Consider the following 13,022-nt stretch of genomic DNA (forward strand, 5'->3'; position numbering starts at 1 on the left):
AAACATTGTACGGTAGGCGTGAGTTCTAAAACTTTAATGAAACGATTGTCACGACATCATCAGAAGATATATCAAGACTAGATTCACATATCACTGAAATTTTTTTGAAATAAAAATTATATAAATATTTAGCACATCTTTTATTTAATTAAAAATTATACTTTTTATAAGAAAAATTATTGCATTTTTAAGAAAATCTTCAGTTTAAGTATACCGAAAGTCATCGGTTTCTTCTAAAAGTGTTTTGCATGAGAACTTCGTTGAAAATTAATTTCACCGTGTTTGTTTATTATTTTTTTACTTTAATTATGCAACAAATCCAAGAAAATTCAATTATCATAAAAGAAATTGCCGCTAGATGGCGAGGGCCTTTATCCGCAAGTGGCAAAGTCAATATAATTGTATATAAGTAAAAGCTAAGACTGTGACTTCATTACAGTGCTTTGACTATGACGTTCACAGTTCAAATATTTTGGTTCAATTATTCTACAAAACGACAAAATGACTCACGAATAGCGGGGTCGCTCCCGGCAGCGGCGCCTCGTCGATCGAGTCGACCACCAGCATCAGGCAGTCCTTGGGCGGCGCTATCTCCAGCAGGGGCAGCAGCACGGCCTTGCGCAGCGCCTCGTCGGGATTCCGATCCAGCACCTCGGGCTGCAGGGCCGCCTGGATCTCCGGCTCGTTGCGCAGCTTCTCCGCGTAGGCCTCGGCCACGGCTTCGCGCGACGACACCCGCGAAGAATGATGCGTCTGCTGCGTCGTCGTCCCTCCGTTTTCCGCCGCTGCTTTGTCATTTTTCGGACTCGTCTGCGTCGTCTGCGTCGGCGACGATCTGGTACGGCTTCGCGTGTCCGGGGTGGCTCGCAGCAGCTGAGCCACGAGACTGCGCACGAACTGGGCCGGCGCGAGACTGACCTCGCTCCGCGCCTGACAAAAGTGACGGGCCAACACGCGTCGATTGAGGGCGCGCTGATGACGCGCCCCGGGTCCGCTGGAAGGCCAGGCGAGCTCGGCACAGAGGGCTGTCTTGCCGCTGCCCGGGCCGCCGACGACGAGGGCGCCGCAGGCTTTGGAGGCCGGACGCTGCTCCAGCAGGTGGGCGAGCTTGAGGAAGGCCCACTCGCGGCAGTAGAAGCGTTTCTTCTCGATCACGGGCGCTGCCATGTCGATGCTCGTTGATTAAACCTGGAAATTTATGGGCAGGTTTTAGTGCGAGATCGAGTGTTGAAATTTGACGTAAACGATTGATGAATTTCATTCGAGGTAATATAATATTACATTGCTTGTACAAAGCATTATATTATTTTCAAGACAGAAATGAACGAAAAGGACTCAGTTCTGTACTCGATCAAAATTCGCTTATTATTAAAGCCAGCATTCAACGCTAGATGGCTAGTACTTTTCTGTAATGAATCTGCAAGCGGAAAAGTAAAACTAAGTGGATATAATTCGAATAAAGTAAAAGCCTATTATCTTCAATCTATTTTTTTTACGCTCAGTGACTTTTTCTGTAATTTTTTCAACGTGTTATGGGTCTTTAAAAAACTTTGCACATGCGTAATTTGACGTAAAATTTAATGCCGTAATCCGAGCTCAGATTTAAGATTTGAAACTTAGATACGAAATTACGGTTATAACATCAACTTTGAGAATTTATTTTCGAAGTGTTGCAGTATAAAATTCAATACGATCAATGATAATCATTGTTGTAGAAGTAACTTAGGGAGTTCTCACAGATTTTTCGAATCATTTTTTAAGCAAAGTTGCGTCCACAAAGTAAAGTGTTTATAAAAAATGAGATAGATCTGCTTCTTTAATAAGTTAATGTTGACATTGATTGTAGCGTACTAAGACGCATGAAAAAGTAATTTTTATTCTTGAACATTTATCGCGTATCGAAATTATTGCCTATCGCAAGTGTCCTAAAAACTTCTGTCTCAAAATATCGATCTCGTTTATGCAGCGCATTCGATCGACCTATTAATGAAAAAGAAACGGAGAATAATGTGAGAATTAAATGCAGGTGAAAATTAATTAAAAGTCATTAACGTCGATCTCGATTAGATATTCATGCAACGCCGAATACTCTCGATATACACTATTAAAATCCAATCGATCAATCCAATCACACTTTCGAATAGTATAAGCATTCATCTAACTCGTCGTTGATTAGATAAAATAAAAGCAACGCGCAATGTTTTTTCCAATTATTACCTCAAATTAGTTAACGATGAAATTTTGTATTTATGTATGACTTAAGTAAAAACTCGAGATGTAAACGTCGTTCACAATAAAACGTAAGATGACGTCAAGAGATATACAGGGATGCGCATCGCCGCTATATATCTACATCGTCGAAAACGTTATTTCCGCATAAGCCGGCGCCGCGACGTCTCTCTCTCTCTCTCTCTTCGTCATCGTCGTGCTGCTTTTGTATAATATGATATAATATTGGGCGCAAACCTACCCACACGCAGACACGCGATTCTGTCGTCGTCGTCGTCGCCCCCGCGAGACAGAGAGACAGAGAGTGAATCAGATTTTGTCTATTACGAGCCCTCCCCCCCTCCGTATATACGAGCCGAGCGAGCGATCGATCGATGCGTTGCGTGCGAGGCGACACGCGCTTATCTCTCGATCTTCGCGGTGTATGAATGCGGGAGAATACATTGCTTTGCTAAACATTATGCGCGACATTCCGCGACGCTGATACACGCCAATTGTGTGTAGGTTTAAAAAAAAAACAAGAAGGAGGAGGAAGGGAAATATGTTCAACACATCTCTCTTCGATCCTCGCGAGCTGCATCGGCGGCGCGCATTGTTCCGTATATGAATCATACAAACTAGCAGCAATGATCTATCCTTACCTTATGAATAAAAGACGCAGTTAGAAATTTCTCTCTTCTGCTGCAGTATTTCGTCTGTATGTCTCTCGAGCGTATATATATACCGTATATTTCTGCGAATATATTCACTCGGGTGGCGCTGGGCCAATCGAAGCTTCCGAGCAGGGCCGTTGCTGTTCGACAACCACCACCACCACCTCCTCCTCCTCTTCGGCTGCTTCTCTACTGCTGCTGCTGTTACTGACGATGATGATTTGGCTACTGCGATTCGCCATAGTAGCCGAGACAGAAGAGGCGATCCTCCCTCCGCCTCGCCGATGTTTGTCGTCGTAGTCGTCGTCGTTGACTCGCTAATACCACTCCAGCGGCTATAACGTCGTCGTCTCTGGTGCTGCTGCCGATGTTCCTCGCGTGGGCGTACATATATATATCTGTAACAATCGTTAATGGACCGAGCGGTTAATCATCTAGACAGAGAGAGAGATGTACGAATATTTTTTTCTTCTTTATTATTATTTATTTCGCTCGGGCACTTTGCTAGATTATCGAAAAAAACATTGCGAAACCCAAGAGAGATATAGCGTAATGCGAGAAAAGATTATTTACTTTTCTGAAATGATAAATCATCGGGTGTGTAACCCAGTAAACTAATCGTATGTATACATACAAATATATACACTCACGACGAGTTACAGTTGATCAAATAATTATTTATTACGCGACCCAAATCGAGACAGATACAATTTGATAATTTTTTTTTTTTTTGAGCGAGCCAAAATTTTCATTAGTCGAGTTGTTTCTATCTTTTTTCTTCTGCAGCGATAACAGAGCAGTAAGAGAAGAGCAAGAGAAACGAGACGAGGAGAATATCTAACGAACGAGGTCAAATTTTAATTACGCGAAATTTCCGTCGTTTCAAGCGCTTTGCAGAGCAGAGCTGCTGCTGTATGCATGTACGAAAATTCGCCTCGCGCGCGCTAACTAGGATATAACACGATTTCCACGTCCGCGCGCGGTAAATCTGTTTTCATTTTTTTTTTTTTTCATCCTCCAATGGCAAATAGGTCACGTAAAAATTCACACACGTGCTGCTGCGAGAGAGACATGTATACACGACACATCTGTCGCTGTTGCTGCTGTTATATACGTATAGAGAAAAAGAGATCCTTTAAAGCCGCGCGATGCAAAAACAGCGGAAATATCGCATGCGTGCGTCAAGGAGCCTAGCAGCTCCTATACATACATGTATAATTATACGCGTACATCACATACACATCCAACGATGCACCACCACAGAGCACAAGCATCCGGACGGGGGGGTATCTTCGACGAGTACCACATGTATGTAAAACCGCATGTGTATTGGACGACTTCCTCGCGGGATGAATTATTTATTTGCTTTACAGCTGCGCACATGTCTCTGTATGTACGCGAGCTCGCAGCTCAAAGACAATCGAGCTGCAAATTGCGGATATACAGGTTGCGGATGAAAAGAGAGAAAATAGAAAAAAAAATAGAAGAAAAAAGAAAAGAAGGAAAGACGAGGAAAGAAATTAGCTTCTTTTGTCGATTCTCTCTCTCTCTTTTTCTCTCGCTATCTCGCGTGTGCACGCGCGGGCGCGCTCAAGCACACACGCGTGCATCGTATAAAGAGGAAAAGAATGAGAGTCGAAAACGAAACTGCAGAAATAGAGAAGAGAGCTAGCTAGCTGTAGTGTAGCTAGCGACGACTCGCCGATTGCGCGCCGCGAGGGTAGGAGAGGTTTTCTTTTTTTTTTCTTTATCTGTCTCTCTCTCTTTTATTTTTTTTTTTATTTTACGGTAAACAGTACACACAGTAGCCGCAGTAGCAGCAGCAGCAGTAGAAATGAGAAAGAGTGTGTACTTTTAATTTAGCTCTCTTATTCTTGACACAACGATGCAGACGCAACCGCTGTATAAGCATTTACCAGGTACACATAATACACGCCGCGGAAAATCCGGTTTGACGGTTAATTAAAAGGGTTTTCCGTGTATAGTCTCGTGCAGCACCAGCCGCTCCTATATATACATACGTATATAAAAGAGACGAAGAAAAGAATACGTAAGTCGAGCGTGTATACGTATACTCGGGGCTGTCAGCTTTTATATCGATATAAAAGTCGACGACGGATCGATATAGTTTTTTTTTGTTGCATTGGGTCACTGCACTCCTCTGTGTGTGTGTGTGTGTGTGTGTGTGTGTGTGTGTGTGTGTGTGTGTGTGTGTGTTCACGACTCTTGGTTCGTTGCTTTTTGCCGAATTAAAAGCTGCGAGCGCTCGGGCGGGTGGCTTCAATTATCATGCGAGACTCGAACTGTGTGCCTCTTTCTTTTTTTTTTCTTTTTTTTTGGGCACTCGAGTATCTCAATTAGCTAACGATTCGCAAAAGAGAGAGAGAGAGAGAGAGAGAAACGGAAATAGAGCGCGCCACACGATTAAATAAGTCAATTATAGAAATTGCGCGCGATAGAGAAAGGAGCTGCTGCTGGATATAACTGCAGCGGGCGCACCCGATAGAAAAAAGAAAGAAAGAGAAGTGCAGTGCTGCTGCCGCTTCTGTGCGACTCGACCAATTTGCATGAATTCCGAAAAGCGATCGAACTTTTCCCAGGGCGCAGTACGATTCGAATTTTCCCTCTCTCGGCACTCGGAATTATACGCAGTCGATTTTGGTGTATTTTATACTATTTCGCTCGCAGCTCGAGACGATCTTTCTGTGTCTTTTTGTACCGATTCGAAAAAAAAGTACACGTCGTTTCGCTCGGACCTAGATATTACATCGACGGTGCGCTGCTGCGCGCATAAAGAAAATTGAGAGATGCCAGAGTGTCCGTCGCCGCGGGTTTATATCTACATGCATACAACCACGCGGAAGTGGGTCCACCGCATCCATATTTCGCTTGACCTTTTTTTTTATCGTCTTTCGGAGAGCGCGCAAAAGAGATAGATGCATACACACGCCGCATCTTCCTCGTCTTTTTTTCCTCCTTCTCTTTTCCTCTCTCTCGTCGTTCCATATACTGCGCTGTACACGTGTACACTTGCTGTACATATACACTTGTGCGCGCGGCGGTCGTCGTCAGTTTCTATGAAAGTACCACCATATACATACACACACAGAGAGAGAAGACATGAAAAGAAGACGAAGATGAGCGAGAAGACGCAGAAGAAGAAGAAAAAGTAGGCAAGAAAAAAATATAGCTCAACTCCACGTACGGAGTATAACAGCGCGACGTTTCTGCAGGTTTATCTTCTTGCGGTTTATTTTTTATTCAACGTCGGGGCTGCTGCCACTGCTGCTTTTTTGAGAGGGGGGGGGGGCGGAGGGAGAAGGTCCCGAAAGCTCGAACGAGGCTCTTACATATCTAGCAGCAGCCGCGCGTGCCACATGCACGAGTACGTGTGTGTATACCTTATGGCTGCGAAAAGAGTAAGAAAGAAAGAAAGTAAAGAAAAAAAAGTAAGATGTAAGAAAGAGAGAGAGAGAGAGAGAATTTCGCAGTCGTGGAAACGTCGGCACGATTTCTTCCTCTTCTTCTTTTTACTCGAGCTTGCGATATTCGCAGCTCCGTATACCGTATGAGTTTATTATTATATATCTTATCGATCGTTCGCAAGCTCGTACACATTTTATACACACACACACACACGTACTATATATCTATATACACAGGGGTATATGGGTAAAAAAAAATTTTGTTTGCAAATCGTCGTAGCGCGCGATGCTGCGTCTGTCGTGTAGATAACGCACACGCGCACACACATCCACGCGCTCGACTCGACTCCGGGGGGAATGGTGCAACTTTTCTAATTCTGTTTACCCACGAGATTTTCGCGTTTCGCGCGTGAAAATCGGGCCATCGTGTCGAATCCAGCACGCGCGCCGTCTGTGCATGTGTGTGTGAGTATACGCGGGTAAATTTCGCGCGCTCTAAAAGTCAAAATTACGTTATAGTACGTATGCTAGGTAAACATTGCAGGGTGTAGTATAATCCCGGAATACGAGGGCGATAGGACACGTTATAATTCAATAATAAAGCGAGCGAGCGCACGAGCCGTGATCCTCGAGTCGAATAATAATAACGTTATTAATAGCTGCTGCTGATGCTGCTGCTGCTCTCGACTCGCAATTTGACCTAAAATAATCCTTTGCTCCGCTCTAATGGAGGATCACATGCGCAGATGTATAGATTATTATACATATTCAAGCATCGCTCGCGATCGCTTTGATAGTGTACAGATACGTATAACATATACTTGCACGCATAGACTAGCTGTACGTAGCGTCGCTAATGGTATATAGAACTTTGACTTTCAGTACACATGGCTATATAACGTCGATGCCTGCGTTAATGAACTGCCAAGTGGCACTTGATGTTGATTTTGAGAATAGGGCATGATTATACAGGCAAGTGAAAAGCCCCGCACTAATTTATCTAAAGCTTGTATCGATTAGTATGTGTGTGTTATCTCTCTTTTCTCATTTTTATTTTTTTATTTTTTTTTTTGAATAAAGGATCAAGGCATAAATGATCAAAGCTGATTCGCGATAAATTCCTTTTTCTTCTCTTTAATTCATTCGCTCCATTTCGTGCATCCGACTAAATAGATCAAGACGCGCGAGGAAGTATAAGAGATGAAATTTTTCAAGCGTTTTTAAAACGCCGCCACACTGCTACTACTGCTACATGGCTCGGCAGATATACGGAGAGAAAAAAGAGAGAAATTAAATAAAATAACTAAAAAGTAAAAAGATACACTGTGAAGCGGCGAGAGGTAGCCAAGTATTTTCGCAATTAAGAACTGCTACGTTTTTTTTGTGACTGTATAGATGTGTGAGTGTATGTAATTTTAGAAAAGAAAAATATCAAAGTAGACGTAAGCGCAGAATGGCAGAAGATAGAGAAAGAGTAAAATGCCAGGGCACAAAGAGCGAGTCAAGAGAGAAGGAGAGAACTCGCAGTGGGAGGTGCACACTGTGCACAGTGCACACACACACATACACGTATAACTAGAGCCTCGCTTTTGATGAGGAGTAATCAAGTTATACACGCCGACGTGCATCCAGTATATATACCGTCGTACTGATACAAGTGTAGCGGCGTCGTATACCCACACATGCATGTATAAACTCCATACGAGTGTGTGTGTGCGTGGATGAAAAAATAGGCGCTTTTACACGAGATAAAGGTAGTGGTACGTTTTAGAGGCTGCTAGATTGCAAATGACGTTACGCGTCAGGAAAAATCATTTTTAATAAATTGTCCACGACGAATAAATAAAAAAAAATATATAGGCAACGCGATATCACGTAATATACATATTGCCGCAGAAAGCTAGAGAGAGAGAGAGAGAAAAAAAATGTTTATACGTATACTCCGCGCAGCTGCATATATGCAACAGCGATTTCGCCGAGTACAGCAGCAGCACAGCCTATGTTTATGCATGATTATTGCCCCGTGGGAAGGGAGTGGATGTAAAATATATATCTATGTGCACGTATGTAGATATAAAATATTTATACGATCGCTGTCGTGTATACGTTTTATAGCGTACTTGTACGATGTAAAAATGTTGATGCTGGGGCCATCCAGAGAGAGAGAGAGAGAGAGAGAGAGGAAAAAAATATCACATAAAAAAAAGATGAAGAGTGATATAATCGACGCGATGACAAGCCGCGCGAGGGCTACTTTTCGTGTACATACACAACGCGCTTCGATTAACTGGTTCGCTGATTGGCACGTTACAATATTTTATTATTACACACGTATATAACGGCGCGGTGATTGCGCGCCGAAAAAGCGAAACGATCGATGTGTAACGGTTTCACGCGGGCTAATTGAGATTCAAGCGTGTACGAGCGCGGCGTCAAAAAAATAATACCTGTATACGTATTGGAAAAATCGCTCTTGACGCGCTCCATACGTATTTGAATGAAACACAAACACTCGCCGTCCGTATATGCGTTTATTATTTTCGCTTGGCGCGCGGTTACCGTACGCGGTACATGTACAACGTCACGCGACGTGACGATCGTTTGCTTTTTTTTTGTTCTCGCAGAAATCGACACACAATACGTTGCGACGAAGAGAAAGAAAAAGAACCAGCAAAAAAAAATATTTGTCGCTCGAAAAACGCGAAAACTCATACAGCGAAAGCTGCATGGCTGCGGGAAAAGCGAGAGCTATGCATGTGCGCGTGGCATTTCTTCAACTGAAAAGAGATGAGAAAACAAAAAATTATCATTATTGCAATTTATACACGACGAGACGTACGATGTCACACGCATTTACGGATCGGTTAAATCAGAGAGAAGAGACGCGACACGCATCGCGCGCAATTGAAAAGAGCTCATGGTCGCGGCGCGGAGAGCTTTTTGCGCGCAAATTTACTCGTCCGTTCTCGTATTTCGCACCGGCTCTGTGCGTGTAACCGTATACAGAATACAGCAGCAGTCGTGCAAAACAGCAACGTGCAAGTGTATGAAAAAAAAAAAAAATTATATATGTATGTATGTATGTATTTATGGGAGCTTGCACAGGGTGTGTAAGCTCGAGGAGTGTATTCCTTTCTTCTCGACCTTCGAGCTTTTTTTCTGTGTATATGCCCGCGAGTATAACTATACGGCAGTGATACAGAATTTTTCCCTCGTGCAAAAAAAAGGAAGAAAGAGAGAGAGAGAGAAAATCCAGCAGAAAGAGTATATGGTTTATATACGCCGGCTTTTCATCGCGCAGGAGAAAGAAAGAGACGTTATACACATATAACAGTTGCAAAACTGTATATATCGCGCAGAGTCCAGACACTAGAAAAGTTGTAACATTTATGGAGAAAGGAGAGAGAGAAAAAAAGGTATACGTATATATCGCAAAGCCAAGTCGCTCTTTTGACAAGAAACATTTCCCAACGATGTGTTTTCTTCTTCTTTTCTTTTTCATTTTCATATACGCACGCAGAAAATCTCTCGCGACGACGACGACGAAACAAAAGTATATACGAAGAAAACTCGCACTCTGGGGCCCGATCGTCGAAGAAGTAGAAGAAAAAGAAAAAATCGTTCATCTCGTTCCGCTGGGTCAGTGGTAGACACGGTCGCGATAAAAAGTATAAAGAAGCTGGCAACTTTTTTGTTGCCATCTCCGGCTGTATAGCGCACAACTACTACCTGGACTATTACTATCGCGCCCACTGTAATTCTGCGCTGCTGCTCCGTGTGCACTTATATATATATAGAAAAAAAGTTTAACTAAACTCGCGCGTGCAGCTAGAGGTTGGCACAGGTTACTGACTCGTCGCGACTCTGGGCGCCTCTGCTGTTTTCAAATAAAAAACTTAGAAATTACCCTTTTTCTCTCTCTCGCTCGCGTCTACTCTCTCTCTCATTCCATCTTGGAAAAAAAAAGTTTAACGGTGGCACAAGCGACTTCAGCGTCGGTTATAATTTTTTTCCTCTCCACATTTTTTTGCCCTCTTTTTTTCCGCTCGCTCGCGCGCGCGACATCACGGAATAAGCATACATCCCACCAGCACCGGCAGCAGCCGGTTTATCAACTAGACGACGTTTATCACTCGTACGCGTATTTATACTCTTTAGCCCCAGTAGCAGCAGCAGCAATGAAAATGAATTTTTGAAATATATACGTATTCCCTTTAGCGTAAAGCTTAAAGCTCGCGTACTGCAGCTGCCGCTGCTGCTACTGGCCTATAACAGTGAACATACCTAGTTAGTACGTGAAATTTTCCTCTCTTATCTTTGCGTATATAGCTCTACAACATACACACACACACACACAGAGGACTAGTGTAGCCAAGCTTCGTATGCATGTGTAAATACGCCGGCGAGTCGGTACAAGCTTGAGCCGCGCATACAGGCTACAGCCGGCGATTTATCCTCCCAGAGGCGGTAAACGTTGTAGCGCGCCGTTGTACGGTACTACAAGTGTGCACACACATACACGAGCGTGGCTAATACAAACACGAAGAGAGAAAGCTTAAGACCTTAATTGCAACGGTTGCAGTTCTCCGGTGTGTATTATATCTACCACATGTACACATACGTACACACACACACGTATATATCGTAGCTTTTCCTTTCGGCTCGTTAAAGTTGACAATTTTCTCGACTGCCGCTACTCGCTCCCGAGTAATTTTCGCATTCGCCGCCGCCGCGAGGTGACTTTATGCACAACGAGAGTATGGAAGAGAGAGAGAGAGAGATAGAGGACACACGGGCACACAGTGTCAATTGACGGTAATTAGAGTATATCAATTACGCGGCGCGCGACTCCCTAACTACAATTGTACTATATGTAGGTACTACTACTACAACTACTACCGCTGTTGTAAACTACAACCGTCGTGTGCGTTTATTACAACGCGAACGACGAATTAACGTTACATCACGCGCTTTCGCCCTCGGGCTTCATTAAAAAAAAAAAGGAAAAGAATAAATTTTAAAAAGCATTTTCCACCAAACAGCTGCTGCTGCTGCTACTTTTACTAAAAAGCATACGCACTTGCTGCGAAAAAAAAGCTGCACGGAAAGAAAATTGCGCAAAATTGAATACGTCGGTGTTTTTAATTATAAGCGTTCTCTCTCTCTCTCTCTCTCTCTCTCTCTGTCGGCGTCGTCGTCGTCGTCGCGAGACACACGAGCTTTAGGCAGTATATTAAAGCTGCAGTAAATATAGTATAGGCGCGCCGTGCGCTCGAATAACCATGAGGCAGCCTGCGCCGATACACAACGGATTAAATTGCAGAATGTACAATATATACACAGGTACGCGCGAGCTTTCTCTCTGTTTATAATGTATAATATATAACGCGCGCGCAGGGCATGACGCACTTGTGTGTCGGTATTTGTTCATGCGCGCGTGTCTGTGTGTGTGTGTGTATACGCACGCCTTGGGTGTTAAATAAGCTCCTCGATGTATGTATGTATAATATGGGCGCAAAAACACACACTGCACTTGGCCGTCGCGCCAAGTGCTATGTAACGTAATATAGGCGCTTATTATTGATTTTTCCGTCTCTCTCTATGCCTACATGTGTGTGCTCTGCGCATAGGTATTTGGAATAGGGAATTATACGATATATATGTGTGTAGTGTGTACATAATATATTTTTTAGAGGTTTCTGAATTTTGCAAGAAAAGCATCAAATTAGGGTCTCTGAAGAAGGGTAATGGACGATTCGAAAAATTCTGAAAAATATTCAGACAGATTCTTTGAAAATTTTCAAAACTTTCGATCGCAAGATTCAGATCCGAGTTATTGAGGTGGGAGTCCCTTATAGGTATCAAAGTTGTCAGAAAAGTATCCTTTACGGGTTGAGTTTTGTGGAATGTTGAATCAGACCTTCATATCAGTTCTTATTATTCAATGTGTGCTCAAAAACAATAATAAATTTTTTTTATTTCTTGTTTTTTTCACATCTATTTGCATACAAAATTTTTTATAACTCTAATCAAAATTCCACAAAACTCATGATTATAACAAAGAGTAGTGAATTGGTGTATGACTCCCCTTAATATCTACTTTTACATCTTGAGTTAGCAGGATCTAAAGGATATGTAGGTTAAATTTTCTTCTTAACATTTTTTTTCAAGTCGTTTAATTTATTTTTTGCTAAATTTACATTCAAATAATATAACACTGGAGTATTTTCGGAAAATAGTTCTCTGTTATGCTTTATGGAACAATGAATAATACAAGAACATAAATAAAGTACTGGAAATACATTTATCGTTATTACGAGGCTTGGTCTGCAAACGCCAAGCAGATATTGCACAAATCTTGGTTGTCCAGCTTCTCCAAGATCTGTTCGCAGCAGAGAATCGGCAATCGGTTGTGGATCAACTCGTAAAACGGATCCAGTGCCCAGCGTCGAAAAAATCCTCTCGATAGTTTTTCGCACAAATGCAAAAGACAATTCTTTTCAAGCCGTTTCGGGATCTTCATCGCTTTATAATACTGACCCGCGAACACGAAGTAGTCCCTGTACGTGAGTAGCTTTTCCTCCTCTTCGTATCCTAAGTGGATGAGATCGTAGAGCGACAGACTCGGAACGATCATTATCTCTTTGGCTTTGTTTGTGAACATCTGATCATCGCGCAGAGATTTTTCAAGATCCGATGACTTTTCAAACAAATC

At 42.8% G+C, this 13,022-nt stretch overlaps 1 protein-coding gene across 2 annotated transcripts in view; it reads right to left on the reverse strand.

Annotated features, from left to right (window-relative positions):
- The window catches only part of LOC106653653 (ankyrin repeat domain-containing protein 50-like), a 41,074-nt gene that overhangs the window by 9,583 nt on the left and 18,469 nt on the right, over positions 1–13,022 (reverse strand). For both annotated transcript variants that reach the window (XM_014373180.2, XM_014373179.2), the window contains exons 2-3: positions 2,871–3,280; positions 511–1,188 (exon numbers count right to left, since the gene is read on the reverse strand). In XM_014373180.2, coding sequence (XP_014228666.1) covers positions 511–1,167 — 657 coding nt within the window. In that variant the 5' untranslated portion in view covers positions 1,168–1,188; positions 2,871–3,280. The remainder of the gene's footprint in view (positions 1–510; positions 1,189–2,870; positions 3,281–13,022) is intronic.

The sequence above is a fragment of the Trichogramma pretiosum genome, unplaced genomic scaffold (genome assembly GCF_000599845.2).
Source record: "Trichogramma pretiosum strain Unisexual culture from Peru unplaced genomic scaffold, Tpre_2.0 scaffold75, whole genome shotgun sequence".
In the NCBI taxonomy this organism is placed as follows: Eukaryota; Metazoa; Arthropoda; class Insecta; order Hymenoptera; family Trichogrammatidae; genus Trichogramma; species Trichogramma pretiosum.